Source organism: Pyricularia oryzae, chromosome 4 (assembly GCF_000002495.2).
Source record: "Pyricularia oryzae 70-15 chromosome 4, whole genome shotgun sequence".
NCBI classification, from domain to species: domain Eukaryota; kingdom Fungi; phylum Ascomycota; class Sordariomycetes; order Magnaporthales; family Pyriculariaceae; genus Pyricularia; species Pyricularia oryzae.
Window position 1 is genome coordinate 4387263 of NC_017851.1, and position 19212 is coordinate 4406474.

Sequence of the window (19212 nt, forward strand, 5' to 3'; positions counted from 1 at the left end):
GACATAACCCGTTGAAGAAAATAAAACCGCCTTGCCTCATTAAGCTCGAACACAAACCCCGTCCATCCAGAGTCGATCTTCATTTGGTTGTCGTGGAGTCGGCTGAGAGGCAGTACAATGGGCGACGTTCCAGCCAAGATCTATCATACTACTGTAAATGCCTATTATACGCGATAAAGTGGAGAGTAAAAACCGAGGCGACGTCTGACGCAGTATCCTTTCATGCTGTCTGGGCGTCCGCTGTTACGTTGGGACAGAAGGGTGGTACGTCGCCTCGCCTCAGTGACGGGGGCAAGGCCTTGAAGGCGACCGAGCTTTTACTGGACGGCCGTATCGAATTTGCTTGCGCTGGCTGGTCAGTTCGGGCGATTGATTAATTATACATGTGACAGTATTAGCATAATATCAGCATGTGGATGAGCCAAGAAACCGTCCGACTCGTAGGAAAGCCTCGCCGGTCTGGCACCTGTGCCTGCCAAGAGCAGGTATCTGGTCTTCGGTCTGTAACCCCCCGACTGCTATCTCGGAGTCGGCCTGACTCTTTGTTACTCCATAATTCGACATAACAAGCATGCAAATGAGCTGTCAAAATTTCAAGAAAAAGTATATTATCACGGCGTCCGTCTAGGATTCCCAACGCGGTCCCCCCGATTCGCCCGGTTGAGCCCTGGCTGACTCCTCTCTGGCGCAATCTGCCTGCGACCATGTTGCGCATGGTTCAGCACCCCCATTTTTGTCAGCCATTCCGGCTGCTCCGAGGGCTTCCTGAGGTTCTCTTCAGTGAACCATTGTCGTATTCTGAGCTTTGTTGCCGTGTTTTGGGGTGTGTTTAGCTCATACGAGCCGTTGACAAAAAATCGTCTGGTACTGGTGACCGGGCCGTTTTGGGGGTGGCGTGAGGGCACAGGGGTGACATTTTGTCTTTGTTGCCCATGCGCAGAAGAATCTGTAGCATTCTTTCTGCCGTCAGCGCTAGAACAAATGTTGTATTGTACCGTAGCTGAAACAATGGAACAGGGACCTGGGCAAAACTGGTGGTATCCAATGCCGCATCGGAAAATCGGGCGTGCAGCCTATTGTCGCTTAACTTAGTGTCATGTATGCTCTCAGTAATGCTAGGCAGCATATCATTCACTGTAATGTGATGCAATTACTATTGAATGGGATTTCCACCGCTTGAGTTTCAGATGTCGCAATGCAGATCGCATCTAGTTCTAGCCTAGTCTCCATGGTATGTGAACGGCTGTCTAACTTTACCAGTAAGCGCATGTCTTTGGATTTGTACCGGCAGGCAGCATAGTGAGGCATGTCAAATGCAACAAAGTTAATTTACGCGGATGACTGTTCATGAACCAATTTTAATAGTAGTCCAAATTTGTATCCTCTTTGGCTTCGTTGTTCGAGGTGTCAATCAGCATGTGGAAAAGCTTATATCCTCACGATGAATACCAAACTGAAGGAGCGAGTTGGCGAAAAGGAACAATGGTCTTGCGAACGCAAATGCAGTTCGAATAAGAAAAAAAAAAAAGAAAAAAAGGGGGAGAAACGGATTATGCTAGAACGAACTAATCTTTCGTGCAGATCAAATGACGAAACATCCAGAGATGACAGGTCAGTTTGTGACAACATTTTGGAAACACCAGAGCGACTGGACGTCGATTGTTTGTGTGGTGATCGGATGGAGGATAGAATTGTGATGAGATTTTTACTGCAGGTGCGCGGGTGGTGTTTTTAGAAACCAAGACCTACCCCGCTGCAGCCGCGCTAAGATCTCGATTGAATTTGATTTCAACTACAATCGCCTGCCCCTCAGGGCACAATACCCAAGATGCATGAAATCATCACACTCCAGCTGGGTCAACCGAGCAATTATCTGGCAACGCACTTCTGGAATGCTCAGGTACGACAACCCGGGGAAACAAGTTAAAAAGTAAAAACGCAGTTTGCTGAGAACCAAACGGCGTGACGCAAACAGGAGTCGTACTTCACTTACTCTGACGACACCGAATCGCCCATCAACCACGATGTGCACTTCCGGTCGGGCATCGGCGCCGACGGCTCCGAGACCTTCATGCCTCGGACCGTCATCTACGACCTAAAGGGCGGCTTCGGATCCATGCGCAAGATCAACGCCCTGTACGACGCGCAGCAGGACGACGACGCCGCGCCGCAGGCCCTGTGGAGCGGCAAGACCGTCGTCCAGCGCCAGGAGCCCATCCAGGTGGCGGCGTACCAGCAGAGCCTGGAGGTCGGCGAGCCCGCCGAGCAGCTGACCCCGTCGGCGGTGCGGTACTGGTCCGACTTCAACCGCCTCTACATGCACCCGCGCTCCGTCGTGCAGCTGAGCGACTACGAGCTCAACTCGTCCCTGCGGCCCTTTGAGCGGTGGCCCACGGGTGGTGAGCTCTTCTCGGAGCTGGACCGCGAGCATGACCTGCTGGACCGTGATCTGAGGCCCTTTGTCGAGGAGGCCGACCACATGCAGGGGATCCAGCTCTTCACCACCATCGACGACGCATGGGGTGGGTTTGCCGCGCGCTACGCGGAGCGCCTGCGGGACGAGTATGGAAAGTCTGTGATCTGGGTCTGGGGTCTGCAGGATTCGGCCGCGGGTCTGAACAGGGTATGGTGAATTTCTTGGAGCAGAAAAGTTTCGGATCACGATTCCTTCTCTGGGCTACTTCCGCTGACCACCCTCTCAACAGGAGAAACGCATGTTGAGAATGTCAAACAAGGCACATGCCTTGACGGAACTATACAAGCAGGCCTCGATACTAGTACCGTTCTCCATACCACGGTCGCCAAATTCGCGTCCCAACGTGGCACTGGACGTCTCATCCTCGTGGCACAAATCAGCCTTGCTCACCACGGCTTTCGAGACAGCAGTTCTTCCATCCCGGATGCGGGAAGGACCCGCCAGTGACAGGCTGGACGGCATGGCTGACTGGCTGAACGTGATGGGCAAGCAGACTATTGCCAACCTGCAAATGGACGTCGTCAGGGAAGATGAAGATGAATCGGCGAACGATTCGAGGCAACCAAATTTCCTTGACAGATACAAGGAGGACTTTGAAGATGACACGACAGCCGACGTTGATCTTCCGATAGACTTTACTGCTGGTGACGATCTTGGTGCTCCTCAAAGGTCAAGTAACCGCCGGAAACGCCATGTCTTCGGTCAGACCATCTCTGTTCGCGGCATATCTGCCAGCGAGAATCAGACGGTCGAAGGCAGCCGGTTTGCTAGACAATACCAATCATCAGGGAAGGCGTCAGTGCGCAGGTATGTATCCTTATTCCTGAGGGGATCACGTCGTATGTACCTTGGCTAACAGCAAAGGATATCCAGCTATTACACGGACCTCAGATTCCCCCAACCGGACAGCTTCCCGAACATTTACACATCCAAATCTGGACAGCCACTAAAGAGCACACTGCCAGTCGTTGCCTCCCTCACAACAGATAGCTCTACTTCCGATCGGCTCAAGCTCCTCCGAACGACCGTGTTCCGCAGTATTGGTCTTGAGGATAGGGAAAACCTTGGCAACGAGCTTGCTCAGATGGCTGACGAGTACCACGAAGGTTGGTCGAGTGGAAGTGACGACGGCGATGATGAGGACTAGTCTTGTGTGTTATCCAGGAACCTGCAATCACTGAATCAAACGATTTAGTAGCACCAAAGGCCGGCTACCTGAGAGCTTTGAGAGTCTCAAAGGTGAAATCTTTCTTATGATCGAAGAGCGGATCCATCTTTGCAGCGGGTCAAGGATCGCCAAGCTTTCTCAATAGCTGTTTGAAGCCGGTGAGGAAGTTTTACTTGATGAAAGTAACATTGCGGTCGATAAACAGAGTCGGCGAAACCGTGTCATCCGTGAGGAATGGACTTCCTTCACTCTGTGAATTGATAAGACAGCCCGCCAGGCAGTAGAGAGAGCAATATGCTGAGTCTGCCACTATGGCACTCGTTGATGTCTTCGTATTTATCCATACCCAGAGGCCGCACTTCGGCAAGCTAGCCTACCTAGCCTATACGTATTGGTTCTCTCAGATCTCCTAAGTGGGAGGACTGCCTAATGAACAGGGATAATCAGCTCCAGATCGGATCAATCCAGGTGCGTGTAGCCCTGAAGAGCACATTTAAGCCAGAAATGCCAGCGGTACAGGCAGAATGTGTGATGTTGACGGGCTTGTCCAATCATCACGGTCGGTGCGCTTCCGATTGAGAGATTACTATTACCCAGTATGCTTGATAGCTTTGTTGCATATAAACTTGGCCGTTTTGGAGACCGTACTGCGACTTTTCCATGATATCAATCATCAAAATTATGGTGAATAGAGATATACTTGCAGTAGCCAGCGTCTCGAATCGTCTTAGATACCAAATTGGAATACGGTGGTGCCCTCCCTACAAAAGAGCAAGAAGTCCGCGGATGATCTTTACGACAAATAGTCGGGAGAAATGTGCATTACAGCACAAACCGGGGTCTAAAATGGGCTCGGGCTATTTTTGTAGGCAGGTAAAAAGTACGAAGATTCATTGCTCTATCTCCCAATTGGTTTCCCATGGAATCGTCTATTTGTCTCTGGGATACGTCTTTTTTTTAATCTCGTTTCCTTTTCCAGATGCAAATATCTCACCATCTCACAATTTTTTTGCCTTGGCCGCCCTAGGCGGCTCGGCCCTAGCCCATTCGAACACTTTCTTCTTCTTTCTTTTTGCATTTGAGTGACCAGTTCATGTTCATTATTTTCTTTCTTTTTTCCCTATTGGTATCCGTTGGCTTTTGGATTGAAAAATACTAGGAAGATGCACACCCTGACACGTGCTCGATTTTGAACACTGTGGGTTTGTTAGAAATGACAATACCTACGCATTTCCCCGATTGATTTGGATAGGAGGAAGCAAGAATGTCTGTCGTCAGAGCCCATCAAGAGGATGTGTCGTCAGGAAAGAGTTTCTTGGACTTCCACATGAGACACTTGCCTAATTTGGCAGGAGAATGACGCGAGTGAAGGCCTGCACCAGAGAAGTGAGGCTGCCCAAAGGATTCAAAATGTTGAGGATGATGACCCACTTCAAGATGCCAAGCAACTCCTTCCTGTTCTCTGTGGGATCCCCACGGGCAAACAGCGCGCAAGCGACTCTTACAGACGAGCTTCAACTCGTCATCTTCCGACTACAAGTACGTTCAGGCCACACGTCGAGATACACTGCATCTTTTGCTGGCTTCCTAGAACCATCATCACGATGCAAAGACCCAACTCATTAGCGTCATCCGAGGTTGATGCGGCAGGCGAGAGCCCCCTGGATCTAGGCAACAATATCTTCCTGTTTGGACCCTCGGTTTCCCAACAAGAAGAAGCAACACCATCTGTCAACGCCATGACACACCTTCACCACCCAAACTCGTGATAATCTGCACCTGGCTCGGCGGCGCAACCAACCGTCGCGTAAACAAATACGTGACAGGCTACCAGGCCTGCTGGCCATCCACCTTGGTGCTGCTGATCCGCACCGTCTTTCCCGACCTGGCCTTGCGGTCCTTCGTGACTCTGCGTGCCCGCCTCCAGCGTGCCCGCGACGCCGACGCCATCGCCAGCATCCTAACCCCTGCGTCTGCTGCAGAGGGATGGAGAAAAGAAGTGCTGCTGCACTTCTTCTCCCATGGTGGCAGCAACATTGCCATTCAGCTCCTGACCTCCACCATCCCGTCCGTCCTGCGCAACCGGCTGGGCTTCGTGGTGTTTGACAGCTGTCCCGGCGACGCCTCGTTCGACAAAGCCTACCGCACCGCGCTCGTGTCCCTGCCGCCGTCGCTCTCCCCTTCTCTGCGGCGGGTTGGTACGGCGTCGACCTACTGCCTCGTCTTAGCCGTGCAGGCGGTGCAGAACGCGGGGCTGATGAGCTCCGTGCGAGAGCTGCGCGCCGAGCTCAACAGCGCCTCCCTGATCGGGGAGGACGTGCGGCGGCTGTACCTGTTCAGCGCGGGGGATGTCATGGTGGGCGTCGACGATGTCGTGTCGCATGCACGTGAGGCACAGAGTAGGATCGGGGAGGACAAGGTCGGTGCCGTGCTGTTTCAGACGGCGCCGCACTGCGCGCTGATTGTCGAGGATGCGGATCGGTACTGGGGCGCAATTGTAGACGCGTGGGAGGGCAATGTGAAGTTACCGCCTGTTCCAGAGGGGACAGAGGCGGAGATACGGGCTAGGCTTTGAGCAGGCCTATTGGTGGTGACTCTACAGTACTCGATTTCTGAAGTGCTTTGTCAGACTGCTTCTTTACCAGAGTGGGCTATACGACAGTGTGGGTATGGTAGGGTATGCCGTCTCAGCGACATCTCCTAAAAATTGCCATCTCGATCGCGACCCCCGGCCCAAAAGAAGCGGCAACAATATGGTCCCTGCCCTTCCCCATACCACGCAGCAGATCAAGAACTGCCAAGACGGCAGAGCTGGACGAGTTGCCCCTGGTGCGGTATATCTGCTTGGTAGCACGCAGCTGGTGGTCAGTCAGGTTCAGGGTGGTCTGAACGCCAGAAATGATGGCCTGACCACCAGGATGCAGCGCCCAGTCGAGGTCCACCGCCCCGAGACCTTCAGCTGAGGAACCGATCTGTTCACGGAGATACGGCAGCTGTAGAAGTGACTCAAGCATGGGTCTAACTGCCTTGACTGCCAGGCGTGGCACGTCCCGCGTGAGTATGGTATGGAAGCCGAGCGGGTTGACGTAGCTTGCCAGGTGCTGCACCGTGTCTGGAATGACGGCGTTGTCCCATTCAAGGAGCTGCAGGAGCGGTGGTCTCTTCCCGGCCCCATTGCTCTGCTTCTCCGGCATGCCAAGTTCGTTGCACAACACAAACGCCGCTGCGCCGTCAGCAAAAAGCGCCCCGGCAATGCTCACACCAGCCGGTTCGTCACCACACGCGTCGGCCTCGGCCAGCTCGCGGCGCATGCCAGGCGTGCACACCTCGCACGCAAAGCACAAGACCCTCGCTGGCCTGCCTCTAGCCGCAGCACCCGTAGCCAGCTGTGCCGCGCACCGGAGGATCGCCAGCCCGCCTGCGCAGCCGACGCCGCTGAGCAGCGTGCGGTCCACCCCCGCTCCCAGGCCCAGCCGCTGCGCCACCATGAGGTCATATCCCGGGTTTCCCTGGTTCGTGCACGTCACGGCCACGGTGTGGGTGATTTCGGTGGCTGCGTCGCCGCCCCATTCTTCCAAGGCCTTACGGCACGCCTCCGTGGCCAGGTCGACGCCGGCAGAGTTGCGAAAGAGGTCGTCCATATCCGCGATGGACGGCGGGTCTGATCGAGATGCAAAGCTTATTGTCTCGAAGGTGCCGACAGCCGCGCGGGTCTCGATACCTGTGGACCGGTTGATGTGGAGGAGCTTCTTGAGGCTATATTAGTGGTCGTTTGTTTGATGGAGACGCTTTTGTTTAGCTTGTGCATCCCATGTGGACTGGGCTTAACATGTAGGAATAAGCTATAGCTTTGGGACCTACGCTGGCTTCTCAACATCGTAGAGTCTTCTTGCAAGCTCTTCCAACTTTTCCGGACCGAAAAGATGTGGCGGGAACTGAGACCCGAGGCCGGTGATATATAGCCCTGGAGCTGATAAAATTTTCTTTGCGGGTGCCTTTTGAGCCCGGTTCGTCCCACTCGTTATGCTGGTGCACGGAGGCACGGATTTGGATTCTACACCGCCCATGACGTCTGATCAGGAGAAAACAAACAAAGCAGACGCTAGAGTCGGGGGAGATTTGGCCGTCCCTCTAGCCTCTTGAGCCTTGTCGCATATGAGCATTGTACCAAGATAGACATGCACGTAGGCAAGTAGAGACATAGTCCCTTTTTATACCTCCATGAACTTACAGTCATTCTCTTTTTGCTGAAGCGATAATCATGGAAATATTGACGGGCCGTCGCGTCGACCTAGTCTGAGCTGAGCTGAATATGCTCGCCACGACTCTTAATGCATAACAATGAGGGGAACTTCCCTCGCTTGGGTTGTTAGAAAAAAACTTGGCGTCAACGACTTTGGACCAGTTGGAAAGCTGCCATGACAGACGTTGCTTGTGGGCAATGACGCTCAGACTTTGTCCCTGCAAAAAGACGAATGGTAAGGCACTCGCGTTGGGCCTGGTCAGAATTCACAACTCGACCAATGGGCTGGCTTGCCGCTCGAGCTGAAAGATCTTGAACCCGATTCGGCCTACTCCTCAACCTCCTCGAAGTCATCTAGACTAATAGTGAGGAAACCCCACGAAAAAGGCACATGCTGGTGGCGATGGACCTGGCTGATCATGTGATCTTTTCCATTCATCTTCCTTGTCGATTGTGAAAAACTCCTGTGGGAGCTTCGATATTCTGCCTTCCTCATCGGATATGTACCTTATGGTCGTAGATAGTAGTAGATTGACTCGTCGTGAGGCGGAAGCGTCCACGGTTGCAGAATCGCGAATGAATGGGATGACAAAGGGTTGGATTTCATTTTGGCTGGGAAAGAAGTGACAGGGGTTAATTTTAGGTAGGTAGGGGCTTATCCGCTAAGCTTATCTTGGCATTGAAACCCATTCCGTACCTATGAATCCCCACTACACCCCGCAATCTGCAAGCGAACCGTCTGTACACGCCGCAAAGTGTTGTCAAACGTATCCAGAATTCGAATGCTGTTCCAGACGCGGCTGGGACAACCATCGATAATTTCCCATTTTTGGCATGATGACTTTAATCCTAATAATCAAGCGTTGCACAGTCTTGGAGCAGGCTAACCGTCCAAGAAATGGACCAAAATAAATCAACGGACAAGTCGGTCACTGATTTTTTCTTCTTCTTCTTCTTCTTCTTTTCCTTCTCTTTCTCCTCCTTTAAACCACACACACCCTTATTGCCAATTCTAGGCCTGCCGGCGGCTAGTGTAATTACCCCTTGAACAGTTTGCCGTTTGTAGCCACTTCCTCTAGTCTAGTTCTAGAGCTTGACCCGCCATTTTCTCATCCATCTTCCACACGGGGAAAAGTATATGGTCAAGTGATCGTATTGCATCTTGCAGCTAATGGAACATATAGTCCCTTTTGTTCTCACAGCTTGAAGCTATCTTATGCTTTGCCCCCGTCAGCATTGTATAAATACTCTCCATGACGTTGACTGCACAACCTTTGGATGATGCAAGGCATTAACGATATATACCTTTCCATCTAGGCATCTCGACGTCACTACTGCTGTGTGATTGTTGGATCAGGGGTAGGGTTTTAGCAAGAACAAAAGATCACTCTCGACAAGAGGGGTGCGACGGCGTAATAACAACAGCAAAAGACTGGAACTACACAAGTGATCCTCCTTATTGAATCCAAATTAGGCCAAAACAAAAAAAAACGCGTTTTGCCTAAACTCGGATGACTGTAAACTTCCAATGGCCATGGCAATCGAGCCTGTGTAGTGTTTGACATTCATGGTCTACATTTATTTTCTTCGCCCCAAGTATAGAAAATCTGTTGCATCCAAAGCCGCACGACATGTTCCTGAGGATGATGAGGCTCGCTGTAATAGCGTACCTTAGCTTCCAACCAAGACCATGCAAAACACTAGAAAAAAATGTAACACTATATATACTCCAAGTCGGAGTAATGGGCACTCAATCTCGCTGTTAAGGGTCATTAAACCTGTGTATGGCAAACAAGACAGCTGCTTAGGTACCTTGGGTAGTCTGGAGGAGCGGACAATGTGAGAAGTTCTACCTGTTCGAACGTGTCGATCCGTTGGGATTCGCCGACTTCATACGGCTATCTACGCTTAGTTTTCGCAGTAAGCAACCACTAGCCACCAAGGCTTTTGTAGGGCGGAGCGATACTCTGGGCGTGCGGTTTCTCTCGCAGACCCCGGTCCTGCAAACGCGTTATATACAAACCTTGTATGCACAATGCGCTTGTCTCTACTTGAACAGATTGTAAAATCCCTTTCCCTCCGACTTTCTGTCTCGGTTCATTATTCGAGATCATGTCTGCGTTGTCGCTATTTTTAGACATTCCAACGTGGTCGACACAATTATCGGGTTTACCGACTAATTGTTTCTACTCTACTCTAGTTCTACCACGTAGACACCTAACCTTCCCTGCCTGTTGTATAGGCGCATACTTAGTCAGGGTCGACTACATGCCATAATCACCAGAGAAATTACGCGTCCTGGCGCATTTCCGAAGTCCCATCACCATTTTGAACAGGCATAAATAATATATTTTGCTGGAAATTCCAATGTTCCATAAAAGGCAACGGTCATATCTACGGGTTATGCCGTCAAGGTGAATGTTTTATCCTCCGGCCTTGGGTCATTCGATTATACTACGTGGTAGAACTAATATCGGGCATCTCAAGGTTCCCTTATTTAATTTCGTCACGACGTCGTCTTAATACCTTGGTCGAACATATATCGTACATTTTTGCCAAATATGAAAGCAAAAAAAAAAAAAAAAACCTACCTATTGTTTTGACGAAAACGTCAAAAACGCCAACTTATAACCTTTATAAATAATGGTTACGAATGTTAAAGCTGGAGACCGGAAAATTACAACTGTATTTTGTATTCATTTTTTTTGGTAACTAACTGGATATTGGTTTATGATACAATTTGAGTACCGAAAATTTATTGTCATATTTAAAATTTAAACTGTTATTTTTTTCATTGAAGCTTGAACAAAACAATGAAGCTTTCTCCCTTCTTGCTTTGCACTTTTGGTATCCATGGAAGCTGCCGCTGCCACGCCTGCAAAGCTTTAAGCGCGGGCTGCTAAAACTTGCAACTTTGGAAAAAGCTTCTGCAACGGCTATGGAGAATGCAGGATTCCCCCTGATTCCGTTAAAGCATTTAGATTGGTTCCCGATACTGCATGTAACTAGATGCACAACTAATCCAAGGCAAGGCCGGCCCTTGAAGAAAAAGAAAGAAAAAGAGAAAGAAAGACACGCGAGTGAGAAATTAACAGATATTTTCTAACTGGCAAGTGCTTCAAACAATCTGGAATCCATCCCTCCCCCATGTTGTAGCCCAGGTACCTTAGGTACGGTTGGATTTAGGTGAAGAAGGTGCTGTAGGAAAATGAGGAAAACGAACAAAGTCCTTTACACCTGTAGGTGATGTTCGTACTAATAAACGGTTCTTTTGTTATGTGAAATCCAATTGCAGTGCCCCCGATAGTTAATATCGCGCGTCATGTAATTGTCAGTCAAGCGTTTAATGGGTGGAATGAAATGATTCATTTATGCGCATCCAATAAACGCAGTAAAACCACAAGCGCCGTTTTGAGGTGGAAAGCCTTGAACATGGCGCCCAACCGCTTCGTTTCCTGTCCCACCGTCGCACCCCCTTGAAATAAAAGATCTCCGGCCGGTGCACTGCAAAACAAAACAGATTATTATTTTTACAATTCTTTTTTCTTCTTTCACTCACTCTCAGTAACAGGACAGCCAAAAACTCACACAAAACGAGTTTAAACCCATCTTTTGGCAGGTTAATGTAGGGTCTGCCACCCCCTCCTTGGCGCAGCATCGCCCACCAAGTTCGGGTTGGATGGGAGCATCGGGCCTGACCGGGGGTGGTTGCGCGGAAACAGTGACCGAGAGCATAAAGAATAAAAGAGATGAGCGCATTTTCTTTTTTTTTTTTTTTTTTTTTTTGTTTAGCCGGCTAAACGATCAACAAATACACAGCCGGGGGAAAGAAAATATGAAAAGGAGTAGTAGTTACAAGTTCAAGAGTTGGATATCATGGCAAGTATTTCTAGAAATAATTAAAGGGATGTCTACCTATTTAAACTGAATGTAAGATGCTGAAAAAGGATGTACAAGATTTACATAGGTAGGTAGGTAGAGAACAAGGAATGTTGTGTGGGTAGGTTGCAAAGGAATTACCACATCCAGCGGCAAATTGACAGTGTAGCGTGTGAGAAGTGTTACAAAATGTTTCAAAAGTGGCACTTGGGCGCTGAATATACATTTTTTTTGTATATTTGGAAACAAAAGTATGCTCATAATACATGTTCACGCCTTTAAATATTTATTATTACGGTTTAGCGATGTCCGCGGCCAAAAGGTCCCGGATCGAGTCTCAATGGGAAGCAGCTGGTGGTTATTTCTATTTCTTGAACCAACCATCTTGTTGAACCTTCCCAAATTGCAACAAGACTGACTGCCTGCCTGCCCGGCCTCTAAATCTGCCTCATGGGAAGTGCAGACCATGGAGCTTTTCTGTCCACTTTGGCTCGAGTGCCTTTGTCAATGGCATCTCGCAGCCTTCGATACAACCTCGCACCCACCGAGATTTAGCTCGATATCGGACCTCTACCCAAGGGAGATTGCCTCTTGACCAAATCTTTCAAGAATCATTAGACCATATTTTTTTTTTTCATTTCCATACCGAAAAGAAAATTGTCTGCCTGGTGCTCTGTTATTCTCCTAGCATCTCACAGGTGCCCAGCCAACAGCTCGACTGTGGTCTCTGCGGCAAGAAGAAGGAGTGAAAAAACATCCCCCGGATATCATGGACGCCACGGCGTGGCCTGCTCCAAGCAAGGCCCTCATGACATTCTTGGATGTCATCGAGTACTCATCCCAGATGACAAGGGCCGACATTGTCGCAGTTAGTTTCCCTGCCATGAACTCATTTAATTGTCACCGGGAACATGCAGACAGCTAAACCCGGCACTGACCCGGGGACCCCCAACTAAAAAAAACAAAAAAAAAAAAACAAAAGGGACGCATACCTCTGACGCAGCAAGAAATCGACAGCATCGTCGTTCTCAACGGCAACCGCCCGCCCATCGAAGCGTCCAGCCCCATCAACCCTACCGACGGGCTGCCAGGGATTGGCCCGCCGCAGCCTGGCGCTTCACCGAGCCACGGTGACGGCGAGTCGCAGCAGCCACGATACGGCGGCCCCCCCGACGATGACGGAGCAAGTTCAACAAACCCATATCCGGGCTGGACCGTGGTCTAGGAGGCCAACCCCAGCAGCAGCAACCAGGTTCTATTCGCCGAGAACGTGCCGCCAACCGAGTCAGCCGCGCCAGCCGCCATGGATGCGCCCAACAACACGCCCGTCGACGGGCCACCCTTGGTGCTATTCTCGTCGACGTCGACGGTGATGCCCAATCGCCAAGCCGGAGCTGCAGCTCCAGCCGCAGTAGGCGATGATAACGATCTCCTCAAGCCTGGCCTCGTCGTGGTGCTGCCTGCGACCACCACCCCCACCCCCACCACCCCGGTCGTGGAGACGACGACGACAGCGCCCGCCTCTGCCGCGAAGTAGAGTGGCAGCGACGTGGAGCTGCGGGTGCGGCGGCAGGGGCAGCGGCATCAATACCGCAGTGGCACGAAGCAGCCGCTCGTCAGGAGGCGGGTCCTCACCCTGCTTGGAGACGATGATTCTGATGAGGACGACGGACAGGGGGAGGATACAGGGTGTGGCGTCAAGCTGTGTAATAGTCGTTTGGGAGTTAAGTTGGGTAATAGGCGTCTGGGGTGCATGTTGTCGGGCAAGTCCGATGCAAGGCCTGTGCAGAGGTGACTCTTTTTTTTCTTCTGGTTAATTGGAATTTTTTTCTTTACCTTTCTTTTTCTCTTATTCTACGCATAAATGCAAGGGAATGCCAATATGGAATCAAAGGAACGATCTTCGATTGCCAGGGGCACGCCTGTTCGGGACAGGGGTCATAATTGTTTTGTCACCTCTTTTCTTCATGTTCAGCTGAATTACATGCGTCGCCAATTTCAAGGTTGCAGGGTACATACAGGGTACATACCGCTAACATCCTAAGATTCAACAAAGCAAAGAGACATAAAAAAAAGGCCTTCCGATAGATCACGATCACGATCCTTCCTAGGGCGCAGGGCTGTTCAGCTGAACTTGCTCTGCCGCTGTGGAGATTGCCATTTGCTTCCTGATTGCTACGTGTTCTAGTGTTATCAATTGAGTTCGTAGGATTTGTCAAGGATTGAAAAAAAAGATACAGGAGGCTGGGGCGTAGAAGGTCTTTACACGAGAAAGCAATGAGGCACAGAAACGCATTCTAGAGGCACAAACGTAAATGAGTTCAAAGTATTTTGAAATCTCAACAGCAATCGTGACAAACGTGAGCCGTCAGATCTGTCTTATCAGATACAGTATTCTATCATCCAGGCCGTTGACCAACGCCACCTAGTAAAAAAAATGAAGGGAGAAAAAAAGGGAACAAAGACCTCGTTCCCTGGACCCACGCCATGCAAGCCCGCTATAACCCCAAAAAGGACAAAGGAAATTGGGAGAAAAAAAAAGAGAAGAGTGTAGGCACTCCCTGCAGAATGGTATCTTGCAACAAAGCCAGAGGAATCCTCATTATCTAGGTAGTTATTTTGGCGGCAACGAAAGTCGAGAAGTGATACATGAATTCATAACATTTCAAAAACCCGTGTTTGGTCCTTGATGTGGACGCGCCCGGCGACCTTGCTGGCGCGTGCCTCCTCAGGAAGGCTGTAGCCGGCAAATGCAGACATGAGGCTTTGGCCAAAAGAGTCCGAGTCGGCATTGATCTCGACAACGGTCTGCAGCGGGCGAAAGGTAAAATCGTCGTCCTCGCTTTCGCCCTCGTCGTCCGAGTGATAAAATGATGGAATATCGTTGGATGCGGCAGAGTGCGGTGAAAAAATTTCCGGCGATAGCGAAGGAGGAGACAGAGACGGGGTCTCGGGCCTCGACTGCGATGCGAAAGTGCGCTGGCTCGGGGGCGGCGATAGCACAGTAAAGTAGGGAATGCTCTCGGACCTGGCCGAGGTAGCAAAATTGTCGTCGTCTTCGTTCTCCTCGACAATGTCGTCGGGTATAGCGAGCTCCAGGCGCTCCGTGTTGGTATCTGGGGTTGCCTCGGCGGGAACGTCGTCGGAAAGGAACCTGCGCAGAGACTCGGGGGACATGTCTCGCGACCTGGAGCTGCCCCTAGATGATGACCGCACAGTCCTCTCGTCATCGATAACAGAAGGGATAGGTGTCGAAATGGTCTCGGCCTCGGTCTCGTCAGTGTCGTTCTCCTTGCGCAGAGACGACTTGCTGTTGGACCGGCTGAAGAGTTTCCGTGGCGACCACGGCCATGCGGGTGTGGGCGATACGGGGCGCTTTGAGGAAGATCGCGAACGCTGGTCCGGATTCGGCACGCTGGCAGCCGAAGTGCCAACTCTGCTGAAAGGAATAGCCATTGGAACCGGGGGAGCTGCTCTCGGCGCAATGAACTTGTCGGCTGGGTTGAGTGTCATGTAGTCACCACGACGGACAGAGTTGACTGAGGCGCTGCGCTTTCGGGGTGACTGTTGAATGGGGATGGTAAGGGTGTTGACGGGTTGGCCAGGCAAGTAAGGACAGGCAGTTGTAGATGGTAATGATGAATCGTGTGTTTCTGATGTGCCATCAACCTCATACTGAGACCACATGATGTATGTTAGCATGCTCATGTTGATATAAAGATGTGTAGGTAAGACTCGACATAAAGAGGGGAAAAAAGATACTCACGTAGTAAAAATAAGTCTCGCCCATCTTCAGACCTCCACTCTCTTTAAAGGAATGGCAGGCCCTCCACTGGCCACAGTGTCGCCTACTATCTCTTTCCATGTTGTGTTCGTTTGTGAAGTTATCCCAAGAACCAAGGAGTTTGACAGATCGGATGGACGGATCAGTGAGACTATATGCAAACAAAACAAGATGGGACGAGGTTAGTCTAAATCCGGGAGTTGGGGAAAGGCGGCTCATTTCATTAAAGAAGGAAAAACCTTGAGGTTGGACTGGACCAGAACACGCCACACCCTCGGGACCCCGAGGGCGGCCCAAGTCAACCGGTATCCCCTGCCCATTGGGATATCGCAGCCTTAACGCAAGACCACTAAGCCTCGCAATAAAGACTGCCAGGCCACGCATGCTGACGGGAGCTGGAGGCTACTGCACAAGGGACCCGTAAGGTCCCACATGCGCCCGGCGATGGGATCCTGTATACGGCTGTCTTCTCGAAGGCTGGCCCCGGTAAATGGAAAAACATGATGACGGGCTGTGAAATGAGGTCCATCTCAATGTCGCAGGGCTGATGGACCCGATGAGGAAGTGATGAGTGGGACGAGTCATCAAAGTGGCTGCACAGCCTTTGGGGACCGGGGTGCCTTGTCCCCGAACTAGACTAGGGCCGACAACAACACACTGAGAGCTGCCAGGCACCTTGGTAAAGCTGACTCCAGCTTAGGCTGCAGGTACAGTACAGCTGTCCATTGCCTCCCCTAAAATTGGAAGGGTAGGTAATTACCGGAAAACCCAAACAAAAAAGACGAGAAAACCTTACGTGACGACGTGTGTTTGATAGTGGAGCGACCCAGCAGAATCCCAACTAGGACGGCTGACAAAAACCACACGCAATACACCACTTTCCGACGCTGTGGTTCGTTCGCAAGCGAGAAATCTCGGGTCCGAATAAAATTCCGATTTTTTCCCTTTGGAGGTGGAAATGAGGAGGCGCTCAATTGTCTTGTCTTTGACTTATTCGAGTAAAGAATGCGCTTGTCTCGGTGGGTGAAAGTTCGTGCAGGGGGACAACAAGCGAAAGAATAAAAGAAAAGAGCTAGGCAATATCGGTAGGGAGGAGAGAAACAAAGTTCTTTTTGTTTGGCTTCTTTTGATAAGAGGAAATCACTCTAGACTCACAAATGAAAGGTGTAGAGTGTAGCAGTTGGATCCATTATGCTTTGGATGATTTCGACGAGATCAACTCGCCGCACCTGGCGTCGAGGCGAGAAAGGATTCACGGCGTTGGAGAATTGCGGTGGATGGCACCCTTTTAAGATGCAAGCGCGCCTTTTGCCTTTGGCTGCGTTCAGCCGAAGCGAGTGTTCCGAACCGTTTTTGGAAATAACAAAAAAAGAAGTCACCCCAGATCGGAATGCTGCAGCTTCATGCATATGAGATCCGTTGTGTGCCTCTCGCCCGAATTAATGGACCAAAATGAAAGGGGGCTGCAGATGGACCAATCGAGAGGCCGGTCCGCCCGTCAACAAGCGCCGGGAAAAAAGAGTGGTCGATGGACGCCGATGTCCTAAGACTGGATCTGGTATTCGGAGACGGCGAGATGGGGAACGAAAGAGGAAGCAAGCGCGAACAGGGGTCGATGACTGGCCAGCGCTTAGAGTACTCTCCGACGTGACCCGGCAAGGGCTGTTTTGCGTTAGGTGGCCAACGAGAATGCGGGAGGTCTAGAGTAGAAGCAACATGGGGCTGGGCCGTCTGCAAGACCGACCACGAAACAGAAAGCTTCCGAAAAAAGAAAAAGAGCGAAAAGAAGAAACCCCCAAAGAATGTCGGTCAAGAGTGTGTGAGCCGTTCGTTCGCGTGGAGCTACTGCAGTACCACAGAGACGGGATTCGAAGCTGAGCTGAGTGAAGGAACGGCTTGAAACATGCGACCTTGCGGTGCGGTCAGAAAATGAATTTGAATAATACCTGAGTAAGTAGGTGCCGGCCGCATGTAGTGTCAAAGGAGTAAATAAAAATGATAACAGTAAAATGAAAATAAAGGATCGAATCCAAGCCCAGCACTGGCAATTGACAAAACCAAGAAAACTCTCCTAATGACGTTCCAGTGACGAGCAGTACAAATTATATGTGTTTTCTACCAAAAAGGCGCAAATCCCCCTGAATCCACCAGCTCCAAAATCGGTGTGCTCCTCAAACCGCTTGAGGCCTTGAATAGCTTCAAAAATCGCAAAGACCAGCATAGGGCACCCGGAAAAAAGGTGGCGCGGGCGAACAATCGACACAGGGGGGCTGTTCTCGGCACGGTGCTGTCGTTCATGCTGTTGCGAAACCGGTCCCCTTAGCAATCTCCGCCCTAATAGGTTTAGAATACATAGTCCGAACTTGCAGGTTTAGACGACGTGAGAGGTTGATTGCGACTAATGGAATATTATCTCCCCATTTGAGCGAGATTTTCTCTATTTTGGCCCGTCCTGTTTGCATAAAAGCCTCTCGGAGGCAAACTTGAATTTACCTAGAGGGACAAGAAAAGAGTTTGGACGGCGTCGGTGGCTTTTGCCGACACCCAAAACAACATCCCACATGGGGGCCTGCCAAAAAGGACGGAGTCAAGCAAGGGAATCGAAGATGGATCCCAAAAGGACGCCGGACAACCACTGGACAACCAAGGTTTTGATTCCCGCCCTGGCCGAGCTTTTCGCCTACAAGACGACCATTGATTGGCTGATCGCTTGCATCCACCTAGCCGCGTAGCATTGATCGACTTGTCTCAGCTTTAGATCCTTGTAGGCCCATCACGGAGGACCCTGGTTTGAGTTCTTTTTCTGGCGACAACAAAAAGGAGCGGCCAAAGAAAGGATGACAAACTTCCTTTGTTTCGTTTCATCGCAAACGCAGTCACGTGGGACGTGACGACTAATCATCCAGCAATCAATTTGAGGTACAGTAACACTACAGTAACTGCTACGTGGTACAAGCAGGTCATTCCATCATTGGATGGGTTGTTGGTTAACTGACTCTTGTAAAATCCGTTCCTGGCCGACCGGCCGGCCGGCCGACTGGTGGCAGACAATTCAGCCAACTAACTACCTAGATGCTCTCAACAGGTTCCCCGTGCGACGTGTCAAAGGTCAGTCAGCCTCCAGAGAACCATGCGGTGTATCCCTTGCATTCTTAGCGGCGCTAGAATGACAATTCATCGTACAGGCGCCATTCCCGTCCGTTAGATGAACTTGGGGGCCATCCATCCTTGTCGTAGTGGCTTTCCCGTCTGCCGCTTTACTCCGTATTGTCTTTTCTTCCCTTTGTTCCTCGCTTACTTACATACATTAGGGTTTCTTCTTCCATGGTTACTCGGTTTCAATGAGCGTTGATGGGGAAGATAACATGAAATTAGTGAGAAGAAAGTTAAACATTTTAGTTCTACGTTTGCTCTAGGGCTAAAACACCAACAGACACGTTCGGGTTTGCCGGCCACTTTATGCACGCAGGGTTTCTCCATGCAGTGTGACTGTACTGACAGATGGAGTCACAATTCATTTTGCCGCTTGGGCAACCCGACCTCTCACAGGCAACTCCGCGTCCCCAGCAACGCATCAGTCCCTCGAAACTGCATCTCTAGCACGTCGACAGTGTTTATCGTTCTGGCAAGCCACAAACATCTTGATGCACTGTCATGCAACC

The 19212-nt window shown here is 50.6% G+C and overlaps 6 protein-coding genes across 7 annotated transcripts; 2 read left to right on the plus strand and 4 right to left on the minus strand.

Moving 5' to 3' along the window:
- Positions 1-611: 611 nt before the first annotated feature.
- MGG_17204 (uncharacterized protein) lies at positions 612-1305 on the minus strand (the record flags this gene model as incomplete). Its single annotated transcript, XM_003717288.1, has 2 exons — positions 612-946; positions 1258-1305. Coding segments are annotated over 2 exons (383 nt in total), but the record flags the coding sequence as incomplete, so codon positions are not given.
- A 508-nt stretch (positions 1306-1813) lies between these two features.
- On the plus strand, positions 1814-4428 carry MGG_06256 (uncharacterized protein). The gene is made up of 4 exons (XM_003717289.1): positions 1814-1900; positions 1976-2623; positions 2706-3283; positions 3350-4428. The coding sequence occupies exons 1-4, from the start codon at positions 1829-1831 to the stop codon at positions 3621-3623; spliced, it is 1572 nt and encodes a 523-aa protein (XP_003717337.1). The 5' UTR covers positions 1814-1828; the 3' UTR covers positions 3624-4428.
- An 84-nt stretch (positions 4429-4512) lies between these two features.
- MGG_06254 (chalcone synthase) lies at positions 4513-8472 on the minus strand. Its single transcript, XM_003717290.1, has 2 exons — positions 7506-8472; positions 4513-7393 (listed from the first exon to the last, which is right to left on the minus strand). The coding sequence occupies exon 2, from the start codon at positions 7283-7285 to the stop codon at positions 6332-6334; it is 954 nt and encodes a 317-aa protein (XP_003717338.1). The 5' UTR covers positions 7286-7393; positions 7506-8472; the 3' UTR covers positions 4513-6331.
- Positions 8473-11239: 2767 nt separating this feature from the next.
- On the minus strand, positions 11240-11659 carry MGG_17205 (uncharacterized protein). Its single transcript, XM_003717291.1, has 2 exons — positions 11476-11659; positions 11240-11391 (listed from the first exon to the last, which is right to left on the minus strand). The coding sequence occupies exons 1-2, from the start codon at positions 11644-11646 to the stop codon at positions 11257-11259; spliced, it is 306 nt and encodes a 101-aa protein (XP_003717339.1). The 5' UTR covers positions 11647-11659; the 3' UTR covers positions 11240-11256.
- An 876-nt stretch (positions 11660-12535) lies between these two features.
- MGG_14841 (uncharacterized protein) lies at positions 12536-12991 on the plus strand (the record flags this gene model as incomplete). Its single annotated transcript, XM_003717292.1, has 2 exons — positions 12536-12634; positions 12749-12991. The coding sequence occupies 2 exons, from the start codon at positions 12536-12538 to the stop codon at positions 12989-12991; spliced, it is 342 nt and encodes a 113-aa protein (XP_003717340.1).
- A 1056-nt stretch (positions 12992-14047) lies between these two features.
- MGG_06251 lies at positions 14048-17496 on the minus strand. Of its 2 annotated transcripts, XM_003717294.1 has the most exons (3): positions 16706-17496; positions 15533-15701; positions 14048-15441 (listed from the first exon to the last, which is right to left on the minus strand). In XM_003717294.1, the coding sequence occupies exons 1-3, from the start codon at positions 16957-16959 to the stop codon at positions 14422-14424; spliced, it is 1443 nt and encodes a 480-aa protein (XP_003717342.1). In that variant the 5' UTR covers positions 16960-17496; the 3' UTR covers positions 14048-14421. The 2 variants fall into 2 exon arrangements, with proteins under 2 accessions (XP_003717342.1, XP_003717341.1); XM_003717293.1 differs by lacking the exon at positions 16706-17496 and having other exon boundaries at positions 15533-16278.
- Positions 17497-19212: the final 1716 nt, after the last annotated feature.